At 38.3% G+C, this 27,491-nt stretch overlaps 1 protein-coding gene across 1 annotated transcript in view; it reads right to left on the minus strand.

Annotated features, from left to right (window-relative positions):
* The window catches only part of LOC131037323 (uncharacterized), a 56,105-nt gene extending 29,046 nt beyond the window's left edge, over positions 1-27,059 (minus strand). The window contains exon 1 of the mRNA XM_057969428.2: positions 26,443-27,059. Within this exon, the coding sequence (XP_057825411.2) occupies positions 26,443-26,613 (171 nt within the window). The 5' untranslated portion in view covers positions 26,614-27,059. The remainder of the gene's footprint in view (positions 1-26,442) is intronic.
* Positions 27,060-27,491: the final 432 nt, after the last annotated feature.

Below are 27,491 nucleotides of genomic sequence, written 5' to 3' on the forward strand. Positions count from 1 at the left end.
TCCCCTTAACACTAGGTAACCTTAAAAGATATCAATGAAAGATAACACTAGGGTTTGTCACTGAACCTTAAGGTGGTTAACTGTTGTTGCAGTTGACACTTCTAAAATCTATTGTACAGGCTCTCCCTATTTACAAATATCTAGGTTCATTAGCCACTAAGAGCTTTTCTAAAATATTCGACAATCTCTCTCAGAGATTCTTATGGGCAGGGTCCCAAAAATGGAGTTTAGTCAATTGGGACCAAGTCTACAGTCCTAAAATACAGGAAGACCTTGGCCTAACGCACTCTAAATTAAATTGTCAAGCTTTAACTACCAAATTATATTGGAGATGATGCAAGCGCCTAGAGCTTAGGTGAAAATCCTTAGTTTCAAGTATTTAGGAAGAGTTACAAATGAAGATATACGCCGAATGGATCTGGATGGGAATGGTTATATGGTTTGAAACACTACTGAGAAGGGGGCCTCCATTAAGATCTTTTTTGGAATGATTCAAGGGATCTCCACCCCCCAATCCTTTCATCCTTTCCCCACCTCCAACCTTTGAGTGAAATTTTTCAAGCTATGAGATAGTCTAAAGTTGTGCATTTTAAGCTGAGAAATTCCTAGATATATCATTGGAAGGACCCAATAGTTGGTCAAGAGGAGGAATGTTTGATGCTCAGGATACTCTTGCTTCCATTTTGGTTGATCAGCCTTATTGTTCCCCAGAGGGATGGGGCATTCTTGCACGGTGCCATGATCCTAAAGGAGCCTATTCAGTTACTCTTGGTTATCGATTTTGGCAGTATATTAAAGGTGTGAGTAGAAATTTTCCCTCATGGAAAAAATTGGAATAAATTCAGCTAGCCCAAGTGTAATCTTTTTCTTTGGTTATTGTGCCAAAAAAAAGAGACAAACCTTAGATAATATTAAAAAGTGAGGATTTCAAAGGCTTTCCAGATGTGTTTTGTGTGGTATTAGCAAAGAAAATATTGCTCACCATTTCTTTCTATTGCCTCTTTGTGTGGTATTAGCAAAGAAAATATTCAGTTACTCTTGGTTATCAATTTTGGGAGTATAATAAAGGTGTGAGTAGAAATTTTCCCTAATGGAATAAATTGGAATAAATTCAACTAGCCCAAGTGTAATCTTTTTATTTGGTTACTGTGTCAAAACAAGAGACAAACCTGAGATAATATTAAAAAGTGAGGATTTCAAAGTCCTCCCAGATGTCTTTTGTGTGGTATTAGCAAAGAAAATATTGCTCACCTTTCTTTCCATGCCTCTTCTCTTTGGACATCTAGAGGCAATGGTGGAAGAGGTGTAATAGACCTATCATTCAAATCACTTCTTTACCCAATTTTTGGGCAAGGATGGGTCCTCCTCTTGAGTCGGCTTCTTTTTTTGTCATTGTGTCAAAACAATTGCCAAACCTATGATAATATTAAAAGAGGATTTCAAAGTCTTTCCAAATGTGCTTTTTGTGTGGTACAAGCAAAGAAAATATTGCTCACTTTTTTCTTTATATGCCTCTTCTCTTTGGACATTTAGAGGCAATGGTGGAAGAGGTGGAATAGATCTATCATTCACACCACTTCTTTACCCAATTTTCGGGTAAGGATAGGTCCTCTCGAATTGGCTTCTTTATTGGTTGTTGTATGGGATCTTAGTCATATTTTTATTATTTGGCAAATCTAACTATAGTGGAAACATTGGATATTCCACGAGCATTAGGGTCTCATCATGCAAGTTTGGTAGAAAATAAGGAATTCAAGTTAGGAAACTATTGAGGCCACATTGCAAGAACTTGTCCTCTCAAACTTAAACTAGAAGCGTCCCTTGCTGAAGTCAAAAATTCAGACGTATGTTCAGAAAAATATGTTCTCTAGAAGAAACTCAAGATACCTTGTGATTGAGAGGGAGCTTACTAATCAAGATTGAGCACTTCTGAGGTAAAAATTGTAAAAATTGATTATTATTATTAATACTAATAATTATTTTATGGGCCCTGTGTAAATCATAAGGAAGTGACGACTTCCAAATGATTTCCACTTGTATTTTTTAGGTTATTGGTGTTAGTGTAGGTTTTTATTTCCTAGTGGGTTATTTATTTTTTCCCTATATTCCTAGGCTTTTTCTACACTTCTTTTAATCTCGCTTAGGTTAATAAATCATGCTTAATTAGGTGAGTGGTTATGAGGTGTCACCTTCCTACATGTGTGCATCCATTTTCTATCTTGGGAAGATACTTGCTATCTTTAGTCCAAGAGATGGTTGCTCTTGATTAGTCGATATTGCCACCTCTTCCCTCTCCCTGGTCTATAAAAGCATGCTACCTGGCTTGTATTTGGAATCTCTTGATTTTGCATCCTCTTAATGCTATTTTGCTTCTAGCATTTGCATTACTCTTTTGGAGACTAACTCTGTGTTGCTACTTTGATTTCGTATCATTTGCATTCATAGTTAAGATATCTATTCATTTGCACTAGTTTTCTGGGTTTATAATCTTTTCAGATTTTATCATGGTATCAGAGCTATTCTATGTGCAAGAGTAGATTTTAGTTTCCATATTTGAGAGATTCGGGGGGGGCGCTAATAAATCTTATTATAGTTTTTCGTTGGGGTTTGCACATGTGTTTTATGAAATCTAGGTGATTGTAGCATTTCTGGTTATACTGGAAACATCTGTGTCTGTTCCAACGTGTCCAGGAGGCTTGAGAAAGTCAAATCTGGCTTTCGTTTCACCAAAATCAAAGATCGTCATACACAGTTGCAAAAATGGGGTTTCAAGATCAAATCTGACAACCATCTTGCATATTTGGTGTTCTCAATCAATATTGTAGGTTCCAACATCCCTTCTCTTGACTTTGGTAGCTAATTCAGCCTTTGCATGCATTTTTTTGGTTGCTAGGGTCGTTTTTTGTATCTAAAGTCATTCTATTTACACTGGATCTACATCTTCTATACATCAGAAAGAAAAATGCCTTTTGGGTTTTGTTCGCAGCACAAAAAAAACCATCTGGGTATCTTTTAGTTTTTGCATGCAGACTGTATATTTTGCAGAAATGCACTCAGAAAGTTACAGCAGGACCCCTCTCTGTTGGCTATTGCAGTTTTGAAGGCCGTTTTCAAATGCTTCGTTCTTGCTCATACGGACTCCATTTTCCACGAATTTTTTATTTATTTTGGATATTTTTTCCTGCTCTATGCACTAGTGCAGCCGTTTTTTTATTTTGATGCAGAGATTTTTCCGAAATTGCGGATTCTCAGTCGTGACACTGCACAGTTCTCGTTTTGTGAACTTCGGAGGATCAAACTTTCACATACGACCTCATATCGAGGTGATTCTTTTTTTGAAAGTGCATGATTTTTCGTGTAGATTGCAGTGGTGTTGTTTATTTTTTCTGGATATTGTGCCAAAAGTTCATTCTCAGCATATGCTTTTCATGAGGATTTTGTAATGCATTGAAATCAAGACCACTTAGTATTTCTTGCTAGTGGTAGTTGTAAACGCACTAATATAAAGTACCAAATCATAATTTATTGGGGGGGTCTTTGATTGAGTGAAAAGGGGGGGGGGGTCTTGATTGTGTTCTCTTCCTTTCGGCATTTTTTTTCTACACTTCTTCATCATGGATCAAACAATAGTGCCTATCCTAACTCCATATAACTACTTTGAGTGGAAATCACGCATGACAATCTACTTAAGGAAAACTGGATTACATAGAATAACTATGGGGCTTGAAACTGAACCTGTTAAAGATGAAGATAAGCCTAAGTGGTTTAACAAATGTGATGAGGCATATGGAACATTGTGTTTGTCTATTTCTCCTGACTTGCTCTTTCACATTGAGTCTTTAAATTCGCCAAATGAAATCTGGAAAAAGTTAGAAACACTACTTGGCACACAAGATTCAATGAGGGGTCATATGTTGGAAAATGAACTAATTAGTTTAAGTCCAGGCAATTTCAACACAATCCAGGATTTCTTCACTAAATTGAAATCACTAAGGCTGCAGTAAGAAAGATGAACAATTGATTCTTAGTATTCTCTCTAAGCTAAATTCAGAATATTTTGTGTTTGTTTCTAACTTCTATGCTACTAAGGGTGCACTTGGTACACAATTTACCATGCCATCTCTAGATGATTTTGCTATCTCTCTCACTCGGGAACAGGATAAGCTAATTCAGATGGGCACTCTTAAGTCCTCTAAGTCACATGCCCTGGCTGCCAACCAGGGCACAAAAGAACAGAAAGGACAAAGTAGTAATAACAATAGTAAGGATAAGAAACAGAAGAATAGCAAGTTGAAGAAGGATCAGACATCAGTTGCTTTAAAAGCAACTAATGAGACCCAATCTTCCAAGGGCGACAAGCCTAAGAAGGAGAAGGTCCAATGTGCCTATTGTAAAAGACCTGGTCATGATGAACATAAATGTCTGAAGAAACAAATTGATCACTTGACACACATTCTTGAGAAGAATAATATCAGTGTTCCTGAGTCAATTAAACAGAGTTCTAGTGAGGGGTCTAACAAGGCAAAAGAAAACAGCAAGGGGAAAGGAAAGGGCAAGGCCCTTGTTGCATTCGCTTCTTCACCATCCACTTGGGTTCTTGATTCGGGTGCTTCACACCACATGGCTTCATCTAAGGAAGAATTTGCATCTTTGAAGCTGTGTACTATGCCTTCTATTTTGATGGGTGATGACACTCCTGTTGAGGTGTGTGGGAGAGGGTCTGTTGATGTGAGGGATGGCACATTTGATGATGTTCTTTGTGTGCCCTCATTATCAACTAATCTCCTATCAGTATACCAGATCACTCACATAGGTTCAGGCAAGCGGGTTGAGTTCACCCTTGATTCAGTGGAGATTCGTGAGTTACACAGTGATTCTACAGTTGCAGTTGGGAAAGCAGATCATCAGTCACGACTCTATCTGTTTTCTCACTTTGCTCCAAATCCTCCTTCGACTGTTTTGCTCACTCATTCCAATGATGTGAGTAGATTATGGCATGAGCGGTTTGGCCACCTTAACTTCCGCTACTTGAAACAGCTCAACCAACAGAGTATGGTCACAGGGTTGCCTTCAATTCAGTTTTCAAGTGGTGTTTGCCAAGGTTGCATACTTGGTAAGCATCCTAAGGAAAAGTTTGATAAAGGAAAGGCATGGAGAGCTTCACAGATACTGGAGTTAGTTCACAGTGATTTGATTGGTCCATTCCAGCATCCTTCATTCAGCAGGGCCAGATATGTCCTCACATTCATTGATGACTTTTCTCGATATACTTGGGTGTACTTTCTCAAACAGAAGTCTGAGGTATTTGATCAGTTTCAGGACTTCAAAACTTTTGTAGAGAAGCAATCCAGGAAAGCCATCAAAGTTTTGCACACTGACAATGGTGGTATGTCAACCATCGGGTTGAGAGGTTTTGCACTTCAAAGGGAATTGATTTGCAGCATTCAGTTCCATACAATCCTCAGCAGAACGATGTGGCAGAACGGAAGAATAGGTCCTTGAAGGAAATGGCGAACTGCATGATTCACTCCAGATCTCTTGCACCACAGTATTGGGCAGAGGCCATTAACTGTGCTTGTTATATCCAGAACCGTGTTCCTCACTGAGCCTTGAAGGGAGTCACTCCTTTTGAAGCTTGGAGCGGTCAGAAACCATCAGTTAAGCACTTCTGAGTTTTTGGCTCTCTGCATGGGCCCACATTCCTGTAGAGAAACGCAAGGCCTTGGATCCACAGAGCAGACCTTGCATATTTGTAGGTTATCCTAATGGTGTGAAGGGTTATCGGTTGCTCCACCCTACTACATATGAGTTGTTCATTGAGAGGAGTGTTCAGTTTGAGGTGGGCTCTTCGAGCTCACTTTCTACCACTTCTCCAACTCCTTCTACTTTGACATTAGAGTCACTTGGGATACATGACAACTCCTCTAATGAGTCAGATTCACCTGAGTAGTCTTCTACCTCCACTTCTGATGCAAAGAGCAATTCAGAGGACTCACCTCCTTCCTCTCCTAGTCATCATTCAGAGGTTGATGATTCTCCTCCAAATTCTCCATCTTTCGGTCCACTTTGGGCTAGACAAACCTTGCAATCTGCAGGTGATTGGGTTGGGGATCCATCAGACACCAGGCAGACACGTTCACAGTTCCAGGGTGCTCCACATGTCTTCATTGCTACTGCCTCAGATCCACAGTCTTTTCATGAGGCTTCTGGTATTCCTGAGTGGGATACAGCTATGCAAGAGGAGTATAGTTCCTTAATGAGGAACCACACTTGGGATCTCGTCCCTCTTCCTAAGGGAAGAAGACTTGTTCGATGTAAGTGGATCTATCGGACAAAATTTGCAGCAAATGGATCGGTTGACAAGTATAAGGCTCGCTTGGTCGCCAAAGGATTCTCCCAGGTTCCTGGGATTGACTACTTTGAGACTTTTGCACCAGTTGCTCGAATGAATTCCATCCGACTTGTTCTTATCATTGCTGCAGCTAATCATTGGGAAGTGCACCAGAGATTGACTACTTTTAGACATTTGCGCCAGTTGCTCGAATGAATTCCATCCGACTTGTTCTTATCATTGCTGCAGCTAATCGTTGGGAAGTGCACCAGATGGATTTGAAGAGTGCTTTTCTTCACGGTGACCTTCAGGAGGAGATCTACATGGAGCAGCCACAGGGGTTCCTTCAGGATTCTTCACTTGTGTGCCGTCTTTGGAAGTCTCTCTATGGCCTCAAACAGGCCCCTCGGGCCTGGTATGCCAAGATGGACTCCTTCCTTCTATCAGTTGGGTTCACTCGGTGCCATTCTAATCCCAATGTCTACATTTTGCAACAGGATGATTCACTCCTATTTTTGGTTCTGTATGTTGATGACTTGTTGATCACAGGGAGTTCTTCATCCACTATTGGGGCTGTCAAAACTGCCCTTCATGACAGGTTTTTGATGACTGACTTGGGCTTGTTGCATTACTTTCTCGGGATTGAGATCTACCAGTCTTCTTCTGGGATCACCATCAACCAGTCCAAGTATGCTCTAGATTTGCTCTCGAGGTTTCATATGGCTGATTGTAAGCCTGCTCCGACTCCCTTTCTTTCAGGAGTCAAACTTGAGGCTCAGAGTGTTCTTCTCCACTTGTCGATAGCACTTTGTACCGACAGCTTGTTGGGAGTCTCATTTATCTGACTCATACGAGACCTGACATTTCATATGCTGTAGGCATGGTCTCTCGATTCATGCAGGAGCCTCATGAGCTGCACTAGAAAGCAGCCAAGAGAATCCTTCACTACATTCAGGGTACTCACAGTTTTGGGATTCACTACGCAACGGGCATTGAGCTTGACTTGGTGGGCTACACAGATTCAGATTGGGCGAGCGATTCTCAAGATCGCAAGTCTACTTCAAGTTACAGCTTCTCACTTGGTTCAGGTCCTGTTTGTTGGTCGAGCAAGAAGCAGTCTGCTATTGCTCTATCTTCTACTGAGGCCGAGTATCGGGGGGCTGTGAATGCCGCCACTGAGGCCATTTGGCTTCAAAATCTCCTCACTGAGTTTGGTATCCAGATCAGACGGCCATCAGTCATATTTTGCGACAACCAGAGTGCCATTCAGATCTCACGTCAACGACCTTCGCTACTGCCCGACTTCCGAGCAGGTTGCTGATATCTTCACCAAACCCTTCACTGAGAGCAAGTTCCTTCATTTGCGAGCTTTGTTGGGGGTGCAGGATGCTTCATCTTCTGGGGAGGCTTCTTCCTCTCACTCGGAGTCCTGACTCTCTCTACTCTTGGGGGGGTCTCTTTTCTCTCTCTTTTTGGGGGAATTTTATGTACATGGGTACCTCATCAGGCTTGATTTGTCGGGACCCATTTCTACATCCACCTAAGCTTCGCTTATGAGGGGGTGTTAGTGTAGGTTTTTATTTCCTAGTGGGTTATTTACTTTTTCCCTATATTCCTAGGTTTTTTCTACACTTCTTTTAATCTAGCTTAGGTTAATAAATCATGCTTAATTAGGTGAGTGGTTATGAGGTGTCACCTTCCTACATGTGTGCATCCATTTTCTATCTTGGGAAGATACTTGCTATCTTTAGTCCAAGAGATGGTTGCTCTTGATTGGTCGGTATTGCCACCTCTTCCCTCTCCCTGGTCTATAAAAGCATGCTACCTGGCTTGTATTTGGAATCTCTTGATTTTGCATCCTCTTAATGCTATTTTGCTTCTAGCATTTGCATTACTCTCTTGGAGACTAACTCTATGTTGCTACTTTGATTTTGTATCATTTGCATTCATAGTTTAGATATCTATTCATTTGCACTAGTTTTCTGGGTTTATAATCTTTTCAGATTTTATCAATTGGAAGATGACGATCTTACAATAACTCAAGATTGTGGATAGAATCGCCGACTAAGGCAATCCACGTAAAAGCTTGTGAATAGAATCACCGACAAAGGCAATCCACACAAGAGCTCATGGATAGAATTGCCGACTGAGGCAATCCACCTAAAAGCTCATGGATAAAATCGCCGACTAGGGCAATCCACGTAAGAGCTTGTGGATAGAATCGCCGATTGAGGCAATCCACGTAAGAGCTTGTGGATAGAATCGCCGACTGAGGCAATCCACACAAGAGCTCATGAATAGAATCGCCGATTGAGGCAATCCACGTAAGAGCTCATGGATAGAATCGCCGACTGAGGCAATCCACACAAGAGCTCATGGATAGAATCGCCAACTGAGGCAATCCATGTAAGAGCTCATGGATAGAATCACCGACTGAGGCAATCCACACAAGAGCTCATGGATAGAATCACCGACTGAGGCAATCCACGTGAGAGCTCATGGATAGAATCGCCAACTGAGGCAATCCACACAAGAGCTTGTGGATAGAATCGCCGACTGAGGCAATCCACACAAGAGCTTATGGATAGAATCGCCGACAAAGGCAATCCACTCAAGAGTTTGTGAATAGAATCGCCGACAGAGGCAATTCACATCTTGAAACTATGGTCCCAAGATAAGCATCATACGAGTTATGAATATTGCTCCCAATACCTTTTACATTTATCTTACCTAGCTAAGAGGGAGTGTTAATGCATGATAGCCTTCGTAAGATAAATGATTGAATGAGAGATAAATCTCATTCAAACATTTATTATCGTGAGGGGGCACGATCAAGTGATGTCTTGATCGGCCATGTCCAAAAGACGTGAGGGGGCACGATCAAGTGATGTCTTGATTGGCCATGTCCAAAAGACATGGCCGGTCAAGGCATCGCTTTACCGTACCCAGCCCACTACATATACCAAATGAAATGTGTGAGAATGGACATTGAAATTAATAAATGCTCCTCCTCTCCTGCAACATAAAAGAAGACAATCAGATTTATACAACAATTCAGTGATAGATAATACATAGAACAAGATAAATTTTAATTTTGATCCACAAAATTAACAAGTATGTCTATATTCACATTCTCATATATATAATCTATATTCACATTCTCATATATATAATATATATTCACATTCTCATATATATAATCACATAGAATAGCAAAAGGATTTGCAATGTTGAAAGATTCAATTTGTTAGTTTTGACCATTGCCTTCAATTTCCGTATACATTTTGTCTATATACATATTTAGTTTTACAAAAGAACAATTGTTTTCAAATTTTCTATAAATTAAATTATATTAAAAAAAATCAATGTTTCCTAGTACTTGTTGATGGTGTTTTCACGCACTATGCAACGCAAAATAAAATACCAAAGGCACTCTATCCTCCCTTGAATAAAGACTCCCAAATGCTGAAGATGTGCAAAAAGGATCACTTAAGATGACTCCAAGGTTCTCGATGTTAGGTCTTAACATGTTGGATAGCTTCAATGGTATGATGTGATTTGTTGTACCTTGCGAGGGGGACTTACGTAGTATCTTGATTCAATCTCAATGGTATGAAGTTCTTCAAATGATGTTGCAATATTGCTCTCTTCTACTCTACTGATTGTTGATAAAAAAGCGAAAAAAGGCAAGGTTTAGGAATGCTATTCTAAACTAAGAATGCAAGACAATGGCGATCTTAAGTGAGCTCAACTAAGCTTTGCTTTGACATCTTATGAACATCTCCACAATGCTAGTGTAATCTTCTAAGGATAGCTTGATGATTTTCAAATTACTAACTTCAAACATAGACACTTTCAAGATGAAGCATATCGATGATGAATAGCATTGAAGTTAAGCTTTAGTTGAATGATTCCAATTGACCACGCAAGGCGAGTTTGCAATCAACAAACTGCTAGTAGTATGGATAATGGAGCTTCACTATCAATCATGCACATGCATCTTACACTCATCTAAAATACTCAAAGCAAATTTTATTCTATTTTTTTTTATCTTTTTTTATTATAAGCTCTCACAAAAGGAATGAAGAAACAAGCAAATGCCCCAAAACTCAATACTTCACCGACACTTCAATGATTTTATTAATTTCTGAAACATCAAGCAACAATTCTTCAAGGTCTTTTGATTAATCTCTTAGTTTTTGCTTCTCAACTTCTAATTTCTAATGAGATACAAATGAAATGAGCTGAACTTATATAGAGCTCTCAATTACAATGGATGGCCATGATTACATCAAGATCAAGGGCCCAAATTTTGCCACCTAAACCCTAATTAGGGTTTGTTATTACAAAATACCTAACTTATTGCAAAGCATTAAATATCAGCCAATGGGCATATGACATCCATTTGGCACAAAATACAAGGAAATATCCTCCAATAGGAAAAATGATGCCACATAGAATCATAACAAACTTACTTCTAGAATCTTGTTACCCTTATCCTTTTCTCTTTTTGCAAATTCAACGAATTTGGATGTCATCGATTCTATTTCAATTATTGGAGTTGCAGGCAAGTTCTTCAATTGCTCTTCGAAGTAGCTGATCTCATCAAGGCTTGTAGCGGAGGTTGTATCCCATTTAGGCCCAAAGTCTCTTGTTTTGATAGCAAGTATGGCGAATGAAAGGATAGAGTCTAGCTATCCTTTTGAAGCTGCTCCATCTGTCACAGAGAAGATGATCTTCACTTTCTCCATCAACCCCTCGACAATAATATCAATTCCTTCACTCTTCTCTTTCTCAAGAATAATCTTTAGCTCCTTCTAAAATCTTATCATGTATTGAATTGATTGCTTGATCCACTTGAGTGCATCCACCGTTGATGTCTTCAAATATGAGCCTCCTCATGCAAAGCGAGTTACGCCACAGCCGGAAATTAGGTGATTGTCCCTCCTTTATATCCCTTCACTTATCAGTGTCTCTCTTGGTGTGGCCTTCATTACTTGTAAGATAGGTATATTGAAGTATCTAGTGTAGACGAAAGCGTCATATGCCACCTTAAGTGCTTGAGTCCTTTCAAGGAATCCCATAGCTCTATCAAATATCTTCACTAACTCCCTTATGAATGCCTTTGCTCTTCTATATGTCTTAGTGATCCAAGCATCCATCAATTGTGTTGAACCCTTTACCTTTCCAAAATCATCAACTTAATAAGGAGGAGGTAATGGTGATAGTGAATTTGATGGATAATGTTGCCTCAAGGGGAATCTGAGTTGTTGGAGGTGACCTCGCAATATGTTGTTCTCCTTCTCTAACCTGTTATTCTTTTCCACTTCCAACTTGAGCATATCATAAACTGTCTCCACCGCATCATTCATATCTTACAATGCTTGATCAGTGATGGGAGGACCTAGACTTGTGGTCTCCACAATAAATTCTTCAACTGCAATTTCATCTTCTAGTTTGTCTACTCTTGGAGCAATTTGTATGATCCTGGATCCTTCCTCATCTCTCATCATCTTTGACATTCTGGTGGCTACCTTCTTTTCATGTTCTTGATTTCTATCCAAGTAGTCACCTAGATCAAAATGATCATGTTCCTCTTCTATAACCACATTCTTCGATAACCTTTCTCTTAGCCATGCAGGTATAGCCGATCTTTCTTCTCCAACCTATATCTCATTCAGTTGTTGTTCTTGTCGTGGAGGAGATGTGACTTCTTGTTCATCATCTTCAATGTTTACATATGTGTCACTGCCTGCTTTGTCATTAGTTGGTTTGGGTGAAGCTACCTTGTATTGGACCACCTGTTGTTTTCCATTATCGTTCATTTTGTGACTGCTACTGATTCCAACTAACTGATTCAATTCTAATTGGTGTACAGATGAGGTATTGGTGGAAGGGCGAGGTGCTGAACTTGACTTGTGTTTCTTCTTTGGATGCTCTTCTACATTGTCTTCTTTTTGCTTAGATCCCTTGGAATGAGCTAATTGAGGGGCACTTTCATTCTGACTTTCACTTTCCATCTCTTCACTAGCAAACTCTACTTCTCCCATCATTTGAAAGGTCACTTGAACACCTCGGTCAATAAACATATGGATTTGTGCTTCCAACCACAGTTTTGTGTTTGATAAGACTGTCTTCATCAAGTCCCTCAAATCTGTGCACTCTACCTCAATCCAATTGACCTTCACTTCCTTGTTCTTTTCTTTCTCGTACACTAGTAGGAGAAGCTTTACACTGTCCTTTGTTTAATCAGGAACATTAAAAAATCTTGGTTGCTCTAACAATCTCGATGGGTAACCTTGAACACATTTTCCTTCTTATCTCCAAATCATTTTTTGCATTCATGAAATGATCTTCTAATTGTAGTTTATGCATGTGCTTCCTTCCGCTAGACTTCTGGATGTTGTTGTAGGGATCAAAGTTGTCTCTAAGAGTGTATGGTACTAGGAGGAAAGACTTCAACTCTTCATCTACCTTCTCATCCGCTTGCAAGGATGGACACACCTTCGAGGATCATCCTAGTGAAATGGGAAACGAAATCTTCGTCTTCAACTTGTTCTTCTGTACTTTGTTATATGCCATCAGTTGCCTCACCAACTCAAGTAATATCAATTTGTCGATAGGATATCTTGGTAACATAAGAGGTGGGCAAGAGCATCCTTGAACTCTTATGTAGGTGAATTTAGGAAACTGTATGAACCATGCACCAAACTTCTCAATTAACTCCTTTGCCTCTAGTGATAACCTTTGATGAATACCTCCTTGTAATATCCTTGTGATGTGCATAGTGAATGCATCATTCACTCTCTTGTAATGTGTCTTATTATGATAATGCAGCTGCACATATGACTCACATACTCTTAGTTGTCCTGACCTCGTACCAACTGGGCCTCCATATAACAATCCTACGTATTCACAAGCCCTAGCGAGTGAATATATGACATATGAACCCATGTAGAATGTCCTTGTCCGCTCAAGCCTCTTGAGTTGTATATCAGATTGACGGGGTTAGTACCCAATATTTGTTGATTAACTCTTGGCATTTGTCGGGATCATCATCATAAACTACCTTTGCCGCATCCTTGCTTTTATAGATCATGTTGTTGAACTCTAGTACGTGGAAGGCCTCGCTGATTGCATCTTCAAAAAGGTAGGCAAGCTCTCTACCATCTGGTGCCACGATCATCCTCTTGCTTGGGTCATAGTGCCTAGCACATTCCACAATGAGTTCATTGCACTGTAATGCCAAGGGGAAGCCTGCCACGTTCACAATGTCGTTGTATATCATCATCTTGGAGTACCTTGTCGGCTTGATGGTGCACAATGAGCCTTGAAACTTGCTCATGTTGATCTGACCTGGGTTAAGATCACCCACGCTGCCCCAAAACGTTGTTATTTTGGACTCCATTATGACATTCTTCGAATCTTCTTTTGATGAGGACCTGTCGTGCTCCAGCCATCCTTCACTTGTGAGAGTTGTCCAAGTTAGTTTTGTAAATGATATTTGATTTACAAGTAAAAATCAATCACCTAGGCTAAGAATCCTAACCCTAGAATCAAAATCCCATAGAATGGCCTAAAACCCTAGGTTGCATTTCTAACTCTCAGCTGAATATGATCATCGTAAGCTTATGATAATTCTTTGTAAAAAGTTCTAAGATGATCAAAATGCATTAAATTACCACATTCAAGACAAAAACCTCATGAAGGCAATAAATAAGGAATTGGATCAGTCACAAAATAAAGCCTGGTTTTGTGTAAGAATGATGAAATGATCCTTATTTCAGACCTGAAACCTGATATATCAATTCAATTGTTCCTTTGGCCAAATCGTATGTCCTTCAAGCAACTACACCTTTGATTGACCACAAGATCTTGTCAAATTCTGATGTATATTTGATAGTCTGATTCCCACATTGCCTCTTGATAGCAATTAACTGTAGTCTCCAATGGCAAACATGACAATATATGATCAAGATTAGAATTGCTGGCCTTGGGATAGACTCACTGTGAAGAGGTTTTATTTGCTGGGGATAATGAGCAAATTTGACGCCTCAGCAGTCTCGCCTTTTGTTTGGATAAAAATTGCTGATAAACAAAGAATAAATTCTCCCCTCTATCAACGATAAATTCGACTAATATGTATGATCAACTCGCTGTCTTAAAATATCAGATTCGCTGTTCAAAATGAAGTTAATTCGCAGATCAAAATAAGATGAGTTCGCTGTAGCTCAGGGTGCAATCGAACATGAACAATCATCTCTAAATGAAGTCACTGCATGTATAGATGAATTCGCTCTGGCTTAGGATGCAATCACTGCATGTGAAAGACAAATTCGTTGTCCTTTTCGCTAATATTGCATTTGAAGGTTGGATCGCTGCTCTTTAGCTTAAAGGTGATATTGATCAAATGAAATGATCAATATAAAATCACTTGCAATACCTCATCATAGGCATCCTGGTTGCATTCATTCAATGTTGCATAGCTATCAATTTCATCTTAAATGAAAGTGCCTTATTCAAAATCGTGGCATCTGTTTGATACAAATCACTCTTCCAAATTGAACATCTTGCAATAAATTCATAAATGAAGATGTCATTCATTAAATGAGGTTCGATCAATGCATATGTAGGAAACTTCGAACTTTAAAACCCAAGTCCAAAATGCAAATGCGCTGCAATCAGCATGTATTGAAGGCATTGTAATCATCATTTATAGCCTGCGTCTAGAACTTAAAAATTCAAATTAAATGAAAACAACCGGCAATATCAGATTGAATGTCTTGCATTGATCCAATTAATTCGTGGTTGCCAGTTTTTAAATGCTTTCCTCTCATATGTCAATTTTCATTTAACACATCACATTCATTATTTGAAATCATTCTTGAGTTTTAAAACTTACATTGAATATGCTTTGTACAGACAATATAGTGGCGTGATGGTTTAATCTTGAAAAGGAGCCATCTATTCATGCCACACATTATGTGAAATTACCAGATCAATGCTATGCCTTGCACGTACATCATCACCTTCGTTCATTGCATTCATCACATGGATTGCTTTCTCCAAGGCAACATTATCTTCATTGAACACTACATCCCAAGGCAACCCTTGCCTTTGCCAGGCGAAATCTTTCCATCACAGAGCCACTTAGTTCAAAGGACAAGGCGTTCTAGCCTAGAACAGGTAGCTTAAGTCAAAGGACAAGATGGTCCAAGCCTAGAACGAGCAGCCTTGGTCAAAGGACGGAAGCATTGTAGACTAGAACAGGTTGCTTTATTCAAAGGACGGAAGCAATCTAATCTAGAACAGGTAGCTTTGGTCAAAGGATGGAAGCATTCTAGCCTAAAATGGGTTGATTTCTATGCCATAGCCAAATTTTGGATTTTGAGGGTGAATTGCTCTAACTCAACCATTGCAATTACAAACCGACTTCTTGCTGACTTATATAAAGAAAGACACACCCAACACTTATTCTAAGACTACTACAAAAAGCAAAGAGGGGTATCCCCATTTGAGATGGGGCGATGTGTGATTTGGTCACAACAGTAGCCCCGTCTCCAATTTTGAAAAATAGTCGTAATGGTACCATACCAATATCCGAAGTCTCCAAGGACCCCTATCTCGATGCAACCTTGGGTATTGCATTAATAATCAAATGGAGGCTCATGCCATTCTTGAGAGGAAGGTTGGAAAAAAGTTGTCTACGAAATAGATTATATAATCCTAGTTCTCTTTGACTAAAAGGTAATTGCATGAGTCTTACTAGAGATTGAACTCTATGGTAGAACACTTTTTTCATCTCACTGCGCATTTTGATTCTATTTCCTTTGTCCATATTCGTAGGGAATGGAATGTTGTTGTGGGTTGTTTGGCTAAATGGGCATCTAATGCTAATCACAATTGGAATGTTACTAGTTGGAAATCTCTACCACTGGATAAATCTAGGCAATATTCTCCAAGTTATTCATCATAACCAAGCTTAATTCCTCCTTGTTGGTGTAAATAATTAATCATCATGGATATTATTACACCTTACTTAAGTTTACTTAGGATAATGCATTTCATAGTAGTTTGGGTATGAGACACTTGGGTGTTTGTGCCACATTGGGATAGTGTGTGTAGGAGAAATTCCACCTTTTATGGTGTTGATCTTGTTGTTACACTCCACTCTTGTTGTTACACTCCACATTCAGTGGGTGATCCACCTCATGTGGACTATTATATTATTTCTCCTACCTACCCACACCTATTTCCTACCTATCCTTGTTTCTTATTGAGCCACATGTCATGTTTGTGTGCTCACATATCCCTAGCCTTGCCTATATAAGCAAACTTATATTCATTGTATGTAATGCTTAATGATCCAGTTGATCATATTTTTCATCTTGATAGAATACAGTTTATTTCTATCATCTATTTTGTTCTCTCTTATTTGTGCTTTCCATTGCCTCTTGATCTTGGCAAAATCTCACATGGTATCAGAGCCATTAGAGTGTCATTGGTTTGCCAATTGAGAGAAATTTGATGCTATTTGGGGTTTGCATTTTGGATCTTTCTATTGCAGGTTATTATTGAAGCTTGATGGATCAAATCTGAGGTTACCATTGGATTGAGGAGGTCCAAGAAAGTCATTTTTGCCTTTTGTTTCATCCAAATCGGACTTCGGAGGCCAAATCTAGAGGCATTTGAAGTTTGAAGTAGCGACGGAAATTTTCCAGAAATTATAATTTTGCAGGCAATTTTCAAATAGCGATATCTCACTCATCCAGACTCGTTTTTTCGAGCAATTTTTTTTGTTTTGGGGTAGAATTTCGTGATCTGTACAGTGGTGCAGAATATTTCTGATTTTTGGATATAGGTTTTTCGAAAATTGTGAAATCCCGATTTTTACAACTTTGGAGGCTTCGTTTGGGCTCATATGGACTCTTTTTCAGGTGCCAGTTTTTTTGAAAGTGCATATTTTTTCATCTACTTTTATAATCTGCCATTTGTTTGTAGTAATTTTAAGTAGAAATTGTACTTTCATTATTTGGCCATTTTTGGCATATTTGGTACTTGCATTTTGCTTGGATCTCAGTTTAGATCACTAGCAGTATTTGTTGAAGTCTCTTAGATCTCATTTTGAGAAATTGTAAATTGAAATCAGAAGTCCACCTTGCCATTGTTTGCAAGTGGCCTATTGTACATGCACTACATATAAAGTGTCAAAATCATCATTTTTGGGGGGTACTTTGATTGAGTGAATTTGGGGGGCGGGGGGGTCTCTTGTGCTTTTGTGCTCGTGTTCCTTCCTTTTTGCTGCTATGGGTTCTTCTAAGTTTCCTCTCTTAACTCCACATAATTATGCTACGTGGAAAATTGATGCATGGAGTAAACTTATGGAAAAAGGACTCACTCATTACATTGATGGAACTATTGTTACTCCCGCTGATCCTAAGGTTGATCCAGTTGGTCACTTAGATTGGCTCACTAAAAATATCATGGCAATTGGTACCTTAAGAAAGTATGTATCAAAGGATCTCATTTTTCATATTGAGAAATGTACTCTAATCAAGGATGCTTGGCAAAAGTTTCAAGACTTGTATGGTCAAGTTGATGAGATTAGGGGATATCAAATTGATAGTGATCTCACCATGTTAGATCCCAAGAACTTTGATACTATACAAGATTATGTCACTAAGGCAAATGAGTTGAGGGCACAACTCAAAGATTGTGGCATTGATAAGAAGGATACTCAATTGATATTCAACTTGATAGGCAAGCTTCCACAAGAATATGCAGCATTTGTTTCTAGTTTCCAAACCCATAGGATGACAATGGGTTCAAGCTACAAAATGCCTACATTTGATGCTTTCAATGAAATGTTGATGATGGAACAAACTAAGTTGATAAGCATGGGCATTCTTAAGGCTTCTAAGTCTCAACCATTAGTGGCAAATCAAGGGAACAAAGGAAATCAAGGAAAGGACAACTCAAACAAGAAGAAATGGCAATCAAAGCCTAAGGACAAAGCATCATCTTCTCCACAACAAGGAGATTCATCCTCTTCCAAGAGAGATAATTCACCAAAGAGGGAGAGACCTACTTGTGCTTATTGTAAAAAGATTGGTCATGAGGAGCATCGTTGCCTTTCTAAGAAGATTGATGAGCTCACACATATCATCAAAAAGCATAACATTGATTTGCCTAAAGTCTACAAGAAGGATGATTCATCAACTTCCACTTCCTCACATTCAAAAGGAAAAGGGCAAGCATTCATGGCTTCTACAAGTGGAAAGACTCACTCTTTTGGAACAAGAAAAAGAAAAGCTCTATGTGCTACTATCAGTCATAATTCAGAGAGATGGCTTCTAGATTCAGGGGCTTCTCATCATATGGCATCTTCGTAGTCCATGTTCTCTACATTTGAGCCTTGCACCATGCCACAGATTTTGATGGGCAATCATACATACATGGATGTGATTGGGAAGGGATCTATTGACATTGGGGATACTCCTTCAATGATGTGTTATGTGTACCCCACTTGACAAACAATCTCCTTTCCATCTATCAAATCACACATGGCACAACTAAGAGAGTTGTGGAGTTCACACCTGAGTCAGTTTTCATTAGAGACTTGGAGACTAGAGCTATCATTGCGACTGGGGTGGTTGATCATGCATCTCAGTTATACTCTTTTTCAGATTTTGTTAATGATGATGATTTCACATTTGATGATTCTACACATTATGATCACACTTCTTGTGATGATTCAGTTTTTGAGGAGAACTTTGGACACTTGAACATGGGGATTCTCACATGTGACCCCATTCTTGAGTCTTGTATTTCATCTCCTCATATTGATATCACATCACCTATTGCACCTGATGATGCAAATAGTGCGACAGTTTTGCCTTCATGTGATTCAGTGCAGCAGATATTCATTGTCTTCCAGCTTCAGATTCATGGGATGATTACTTGACAGATATTGTAGGTTTATTTATGGAATCCTACATTGCAGATTTGGGAGACATCATTGATGACATTCATCTTCTCTTTGATGAAGATGATCCTTCTTCGATTGTTGCGAGGGCACACTCTGACCCTCTTGTCCATTCTCTACATGATCATTCTTTCGAGGTTGACATGATTGTGGATACTTATGTACAACAGTTGGAGGAGGTCTCTTTATGTTTTGAGGAGACATGTGAGTCTTTGAGACATGTTCTACATCCATCTCCACTAGATCTTGGAGTGCCTTTTTCAGCAGTGTGGCACAGTTTACCACCTTTGGAGGGGGTATCTTTCAGCATCGACATGGGGACACTTGAGCAGTTTTCAGAGATTCCTTTCATCATGAGTTTTCTTCATACATCTTCCCTTCATGATTGGGGAGACTTCATGGATACGCCTTTGGTTTTGTTTCTTCCTAAGGGGAGGAATGTTGTTCGATGTTCGTGGAGCAGTTTCTTCATACATCGAGCTTCTATCATTGGTGCAGATTCCACATTGAGGGGGGGCTTCCTAGCTTCTCTTCTTCTCTCATATGGGGGGGGGCTATTTCCTCACATGGGGTTTTGTCCTTCACATTCTTCTATGAGAGTTCTCTTGTATGTTTTCATCTCTCTTTTGGGGGAGGGTTTTTTCCCATTGGGTTTTTCTCTCTTTCCCCACTTTGTGAGAGATTTCATTGCATTGGTTTGCATGTATTTGCATTTGTACATGGGTACCTAACATGGCCTAGTAGCCGGGACCCATCTTGCATTGCTTAGTTGCATTGTAGACTTGAGTGCATTCCCCTAAGTTGCACTTAAGGGGGGGTGTTGGTGTAAATAATTATTCATCATGGATATTATTACACCTTACTTAAGTTTACTTAGGATAATGCATTTCATAGTAGTTTGGGTATGAGACACTTGGGTGTTTGTGCCACATTGGGATAGTGTGTGTAGGAGAAATTCCACCTTTTATGGTGTTGATCTTGTTGTTACACTCCACTCTTGTTGTTACACTCCACATTCAGTGGGTGATCCACCTCATGTGGACTATTATATTATTTCTCTTACCTACCCACACCTATTTCCTACCTACCCTTGTTTCTTATTGAGCCACATGTCATGTTTGTGTGCTCACATATCCCTAGCCTTGCCTATATAAGCAAACTTATATTCATTGTATGTAATGCTTAATGATCCAGTTGATCATATTTTTCATCTTGATAGAATACAGTTTATTTCTATCATCTATTTTGTTCTCTCTTATTTGTGCTTTCCATTGCCTCTTGATCTTGGCAAAATCTCACACTCCTCCTTGCAGCCCTTGGGAACGTGAGTTTTGTCAAGATCATTGTTCGCTCTATTTCTTAGGGGTGATTGAATCGTGAAATACCTCCTTGAGTTTTCCTTATTTTGGTTTTATTGATAGCTATTGCCATCTAGAAATGTTTTTGATGTAATTTGGTTTAGGTAATCTTTATTAATATAATTTTTTTCCCAAAAAAAAGAAAGGGTGTTTGTATTTTGCTATTTGGCTATTTTTAGGTTTTCACTAGTGTCTAGTTCACTCATATTTTGATAGAAAATTTAGACATTGAGTTACCATTAAAGTTATAAATTGACAAGAAAATTTAGTCATTCAAATGCCAATAAATTGGTACATTGAAAAAAAAACTTGACATCCATTGTAAATTGATTTAAATATTGAGAAAATTTACCTAGAATATTATGTTTCTTTATTATGTAATCACTGGGCTTTCCATATTTCAAGAGGCCATTTCTAAAAAGTACACCCAATATGGTCTATTTATTAGTGCTAGCCAATAATTTGTTACTTTTAGTTTTGCATATCCTCACTCAAAGATCCAACTTCAATCGACCATGGAAACATTACACTATATATTATTTATGCAATGCTTCACATTAAAATAGCTAGTGAAAAAGGTTCTTCTCAAGAGTGTAAACCTACCTTACAAATCACATCCATGAAACACATGATCAACAAGTGTAATGCATCGTAAATTCCAGTTTTCTTTTTTTTAATATATAATTTCTCTTAAAGGACCAAAACAATTTCATGTATCGCCATGCAAAACTCAACTATTTATTAAAAAAATATGTTTGAAGTCCCATATTTGTTCAAATTATTAGTCTGCTTACCAATTCTACCACCTCCTAAATTATTCTTTTCTAGAAGTAATCTTCACAGCAATTCCCACAACTTTTCAACAAAAAAGTGGTATTTGTCCCAATTGAGTGGCGCGATCAAATTCAACTTTGCCATTGTATTAAGACAAATTTACACACACTTCTCTTTAATCCTTGTTTGAATTCGCCTCCCTACCTCTCCCGTCCAAGGTCTACCAAATAAGTACTTATCCATGTGTATTGTGATGATCTCATACAAGATGAAACCAAAGACAATGTATAGTAAGATGCACTAAAGATTGACCAAGCTTATTAAAATGATATTTCATCGTTGACTAAAAATAAAAGGAAGTTGAAGCAGGTAAGGATGAAGCCCTACCAACAGCAGGCATAGATCAAAGACGTGTTATAGAAAGCGTCGGCAATTGGAAAGCTATGTCAGCCAAGGGATAGACACAATAACTTGTACATTCATATATATGTTGTGCTTTGTTGTTACATGAACAATGATGTAATAGATAAATACAAAAGATGTATGAGCAATAAATATGTAAATTGTAATAGGATGTATACAAGAAGAAGAGGACAGAAATCTGATGTATTGGAATATTGATTGATAATATAAAGACATATCAAGAAATGATGTGTTGTGTTCTGAATTAAGAATGTTAACAGTATCAAACAACTTTGTAGGTATATAATTCAGTTCCAATTAATTTTATGCCAACATTTAGTTACATTGTTGAGACTCTAATCAGGGGATGTCTAGGATAAATAACTAATTTTGTGCTTGAAACCCAAACCTGCGCTAGAAAAACTAGAAAGTTGGCAGGGTTGCATCCCTCCCACTTTACAATGTTTCTTACCCACCACAATTTGAAACTAGATTGTTGTGGTGATGATATGTGACCTGCTGAGACACCATACATTAGCGCTTTAACTACGTAACAGTCACGATGAAACTTGGGTATAGGCATGCAATCACATCCCCTTAGCATCATTCCCAAATGTAAAACAGTCATATTCATGTTCATCTAATCATGTATCATTTCAAAATGCCATCCCAGTCATGATCAAACCCTCAACTCTAAGTCATTACCATCCACCAGATTTTGAAACTGGGTCATTCTAGGGATTAGTTCCACACCTTAAGAGGACAGAATTCTGATGTATTTGATTGTCAATTGATAATGTAATGACTTAGAAAGAAATAATATGATGTGTTCTGCATTATGATATGTTAAGTTATATACCCCAACAATACCAGCTACATACTTGCTTTAAGGAATCAGCTCTCTTACATCAAATTAGAGAAAGAAGAACCTGTTGCTGCTTACTTCATGAAAATCTCTGAGCTAAGAGATCAGCTTGCTACCGTTGGGAAGAGCGTTGAAGACAGTGACTTATCTATGACTGCCCTAAATGGTTTTCCTCCCTCTTGGGAACCGTTTGTTCAAGGAATCAGTGCCAGAGTTGAGCTTCCTAAGTTTGATCAATTAATGGGAGATTGCATTCAAGAAGAGTCTCGGCTGGCTGCGAAAGGAAAAATTAAGAACCCTTATGATGAGCAACATGTCCTCTTGGCTAAGAAGGAAGGCAGCATTTGGAAGAAGAATGATCTCAAGAGAAATAGAGATTTCAGCTCTTCTACCACTTATTCAAGGAAGAGACCAAGAGACTTATCTCACATCTGATGCTTCCAATGCAACAAGCTTGGCCACTTTGCAAGGGACTGTCAAACTCAGGACAAGCAAGAAGATGCAAACATAAATGAAGTATCAAATCCCCACAATCGTGAAGATTTTCTCTTTTGATCTATTGATTTGTTGATCCATCCTTAAGTTAAAACTTCTGATCTTGTTGTTTTATTTCAGTAATGATGTATTGGAAACTAATCCTTGCAGCTGTTCTAGAAGGAAAATTATCAGGTTTACAAGCATGATCCAAAAAGGCCCACTTCAGCTCATGCCATCGGATTTAGATTTGAAAGTCTACTCAAACTTTCTCCTTATTAAGGATACAAATTTGATAAATTCTATTTTAGATTTAGGATTGGTTCCAACTTTAAGTGAGGAAATTTGTTGTGGATTTATCATCTAGATAGGGTTTTAGAGGGAGTCTCATGATACTGTCAAAATACCTTATTTCAGTAAATCTTATTGCTGGTTTTCTAAACTTTGTGTTTCAGCTCTAATGATGGATTTAATAGAATATGTCTAATGTATGATCTCTACTTGATTATAGCAAAGTTATTTCCTTTCTTCTATCATATTTTATGTTGAAACTAACGGGTGTTCTTGTTTTATTCTATGATACATTGGGTGTATCATCCACCCTCTGCAGAGTGCAAGGTGGTAGTTCTTTCTCACCCTCTGCGGAGTGCAAGGTGGTAATTCTTTCTCACCCTCTGCAGAGTGCAAGGTGAGTTCACCCTCTGCGGTGTGGCAGGTCGTTCTTCTCAGTGGAGAAGCTTATTGTATCCTCTGCGGTTGTGCATGATTCATGTTGTATGTTTATGTATATATCTAAGTATTCATTCTTGCAGGAATGCATAAGGAAAGGTCTCTTTCTTCCTTTGTGGATGTGCATGAAGAAAGATCATGAAATTCTGATGATATATGCAGGTCCCAGGAAAGTGTGAAGCTATGAAGTTTTGGATTCATCCTTTGCAGGCATTGCAAGAGGAATTTCATGGAAAGGTCCATATTGTGTAAACTTGTGTTCAAATTGCATATTGTATGTATTACTTAGGGCTGGGCCCTAATCATGTAATCTGGTTGAAAGATTCTGATTATGTATTTATTTTCCTCCCTAGTTAAAAGGGAGTGTTGGTTTTTGTAACTAGGTACAAAAATAAAAGTTGAATTCTGATTGCCGAAGGCAACATTAGAATTCAATTTAAGTAATAGGGCTGGACCCATTCTTACTATGTGGCGTGTGAATTAGTTATGTATTGTTCATTTGTAATGGGCTGGGCCCAATAACCATACGTTGTATTATGACAGGACCATTTCCTAACGTGTGGACCCATAAATGTTCACACGCAACACATTATGTATTCCTCCACATGAAACGTGTGAAACACACACCTAAATGTAACATGTGGTTAAGCAATTTATGTTTATAGGGCTGGGCCCCAATGAAACATGTGGTTAAGCATTTCATAGGGTTGGGCCCCAAACAAGAAACGTGTCACAAGTTGCAAGTTATGTAGGCCCCAAATTGGGTGCCAAAGTGCAAAGTGAAATATGTAAAATAAAGGAAATTAGTTAAGGCCAACTTAGAAGACTTGAACATGAATCTTGTATATAAACAAGATTCATTCTACACAACAAATATCCTAATAAAGTGCGATCAGCCTTATGCAAGAACAGTCAGCAAATCAGGCATCTTAGAGAGCGAATCCATTGGGCAACTTGCTGGGCAAGGTGATGCGCTATACTTCAGTAATCTCCCTCTTCAATTGATGTCGATATTCTACTCTCCCTGAAGACACACTACAGCTGCATATGCTAGGTTCAGTCTGCCCTAGATTGGCAACCAAATCAGATAAGTAATCTGATTCATGTAATCTGCTCATAATTAAGAATCTGATCTGAATCTTTCATGTTGGGTTTTTCCTCCAAGAGGGAGGTTTTCTCAGGGTACTTGTGTCTTGTGTTGTGTGTTCTTCTTGTTATTTCTGCTTATTCTCAATCTGTTTATAACTTAAGTAACTAGATTAACATCTGATTACCTAAAATCAGCACCCACTACAATAATATTTTAATTAAAGTTTTGTTTTATTAGTTTTGGCTGTTAACTCAAACTAAAACCTAACTTTATTGGTATATATTTCAGTTCAATTCAAATTTATGCGAACATTTGGTTCCACTTTTGTGACTCTAATCAAGTAATGCACAAGGAAAATAACCAATTATGTGTTGGAAACCAAAACCTGCATCAGACAATCTAGAATGTTGGCAGGGTTCTTATCCACCAGGTGTTGAAACTAGGTGAGTGCGGCAACATGGAGTGCCCCACCTTTCCACTAAATCACAGTTGTCCCATCACAAAGTATTCCTAGCCTGCCAGGATTTGACACTCCATTTCATTGTAGAACTAAGAGACAAGCCTTAACACTAGACTAGAGCCTTCCCACTTTAAAATGTTTCTTATCCAGCACATTTTGAAACTGGCTTGTTGTGGTGATGATAAAGACCTGATGTACCACTATGCACCAGAGCTCTGACTATGTAACAGTCACCAGGAAGCTTGGGTTCCGATACATGATCCCACCCCGTAGACATACCTACATTTCATTATGACTACATTTAAAAGTAGTATAGTTACAACCTTGTTCATATAATCTCAGTCTCTTTCAAAACGTCATCCCAGTCACCACACCCACATCTCCAAGTGATTGGTTCACCATCTATCAGATTTTGAAACTAGATCATTAAAGGGATCAGTTCCCAACATTACCACAAAACCCTAGCCCGACATATATTGCGTTTTAAGACATTTTATCTTCGTGGAAATCTTTCCTATTTTACTAGTAGAGAGCAATCTCTTAGAAGAGAAAAGAGTAGCCATTTCTTCTATAACGTTTAACTCGTACATACAGAGAAATTATACAACATACCCTGAGAGATTTGCACTCAAATGCCATGCTTCCGATTGCTTAGTATCCCGAGTAATTTCTCAAAGTTGTTATTCTTTTGATTGTCAAACAAATCAAGTGATTTCGAAGAGAAATGTCCTGCACTAAGGACAGAAAATCATTTGGCCTGCAACTCAATGCTTCAACAGTTGAGCATTGAGTATGAAATTCGAATGTTTCTGCTCACTTTTTTTTGACAGAGTAAGTACAAAAAATCATGTAATTAAGAAGCAAATAACCAATCTTGATTAAAAAGGAAGCAGACAAAAGCAAACCCTCCCACGAACCAAATCCTTCCTACCTTGACATAAAAGCGAGAAATACTCAAGAAAAATAAGACCAACCTTAGTATCGTCCTCCTTCTTCTGCAATAGCTGATTCAAAACGCCAATGCACTCTTGGTAGTGCCCAGATTGAAACAAACCGGCAGCGTCCCTTGCTAGGGTTGCACTGGCCGATAAATTACCATCACCTTCAGGCGAACCTTCTCTCTGCACGGGCTCCAAACTTTCCATCACCGGATCAAACAAATACCCAGAAAGCTGTATCAAAATTTAGGGAAAAAGAAATCCACAACGATTCGAACCCTCGACCTCCACAGCAAACCTACAAATATTTTCTTCTTTTCCCTTAATTTTTTGTTTTTTGTTTATCCCTTTCCTTAGCCGCTGCGGCTTCACTAGCTGGAAAAAAATGTAGCTACTTCAAATTTTCAGGAGTAATTATCTCCACTACTTATAGCGAAGTTGGCTCCAGGTATTTAGCAGCAGACATTTGTGATTCCAACAGCTACAGGCTTCATTCCATTATTGTGTATTTTTTTTCCCATTTGTCCGTGTTGTTGTGCAAATCTAGAAAAGAGGCTGCCTTTGCCTCTCTATATTTCTCCCTTGGCATATTTATATTGGAGTGTAAATGAAATTGCAATCGACTGGCTCCTCCGCTTCATGTGACCCTGGGATTGATTGTTTTTAATTTTGAGTTGATACTGCCATTGCATTGACTTCGTTTTTTTTTTCTCAGTTTCATATTTTTTCATATATTAGGATAATATCATTCTTTTATATTTTATACTAAAAATTTTATCACATATTATTTTACACTAAATTAAAACTTTTTGTTTAGATTTGTGGGATGCTCTCTCCTTTTCAATTCTTTTATCTTTTTAATAATTAAAATTTTAAAAATATATATAATATTTATTTGTACATTTTATTTCGATTATCTTTTTAGAATTTTTTAAAAATCTCCTCTTCAATTTTTTTGATATAATTTTGTTTTTAAATATGGAATTGATTTAATCAAATTCTAAATATATTTACATTAAGTCAAATTTTTAAAAATACAAAGATTTAATCAATATGTTTCAATTATTTAAATAATATTTATGAGT

Source organism: Cryptomeria japonica, chromosome 3 (genome assembly GCF_030272615.1).
Source record: "Cryptomeria japonica chromosome 3, Sugi_1.0, whole genome shotgun sequence".
Lineage (NCBI taxonomy): Eukaryota > Viridiplantae > Streptophyta > Pinopsida > Cupressales > Cupressaceae > Cryptomeria > Cryptomeria japonica.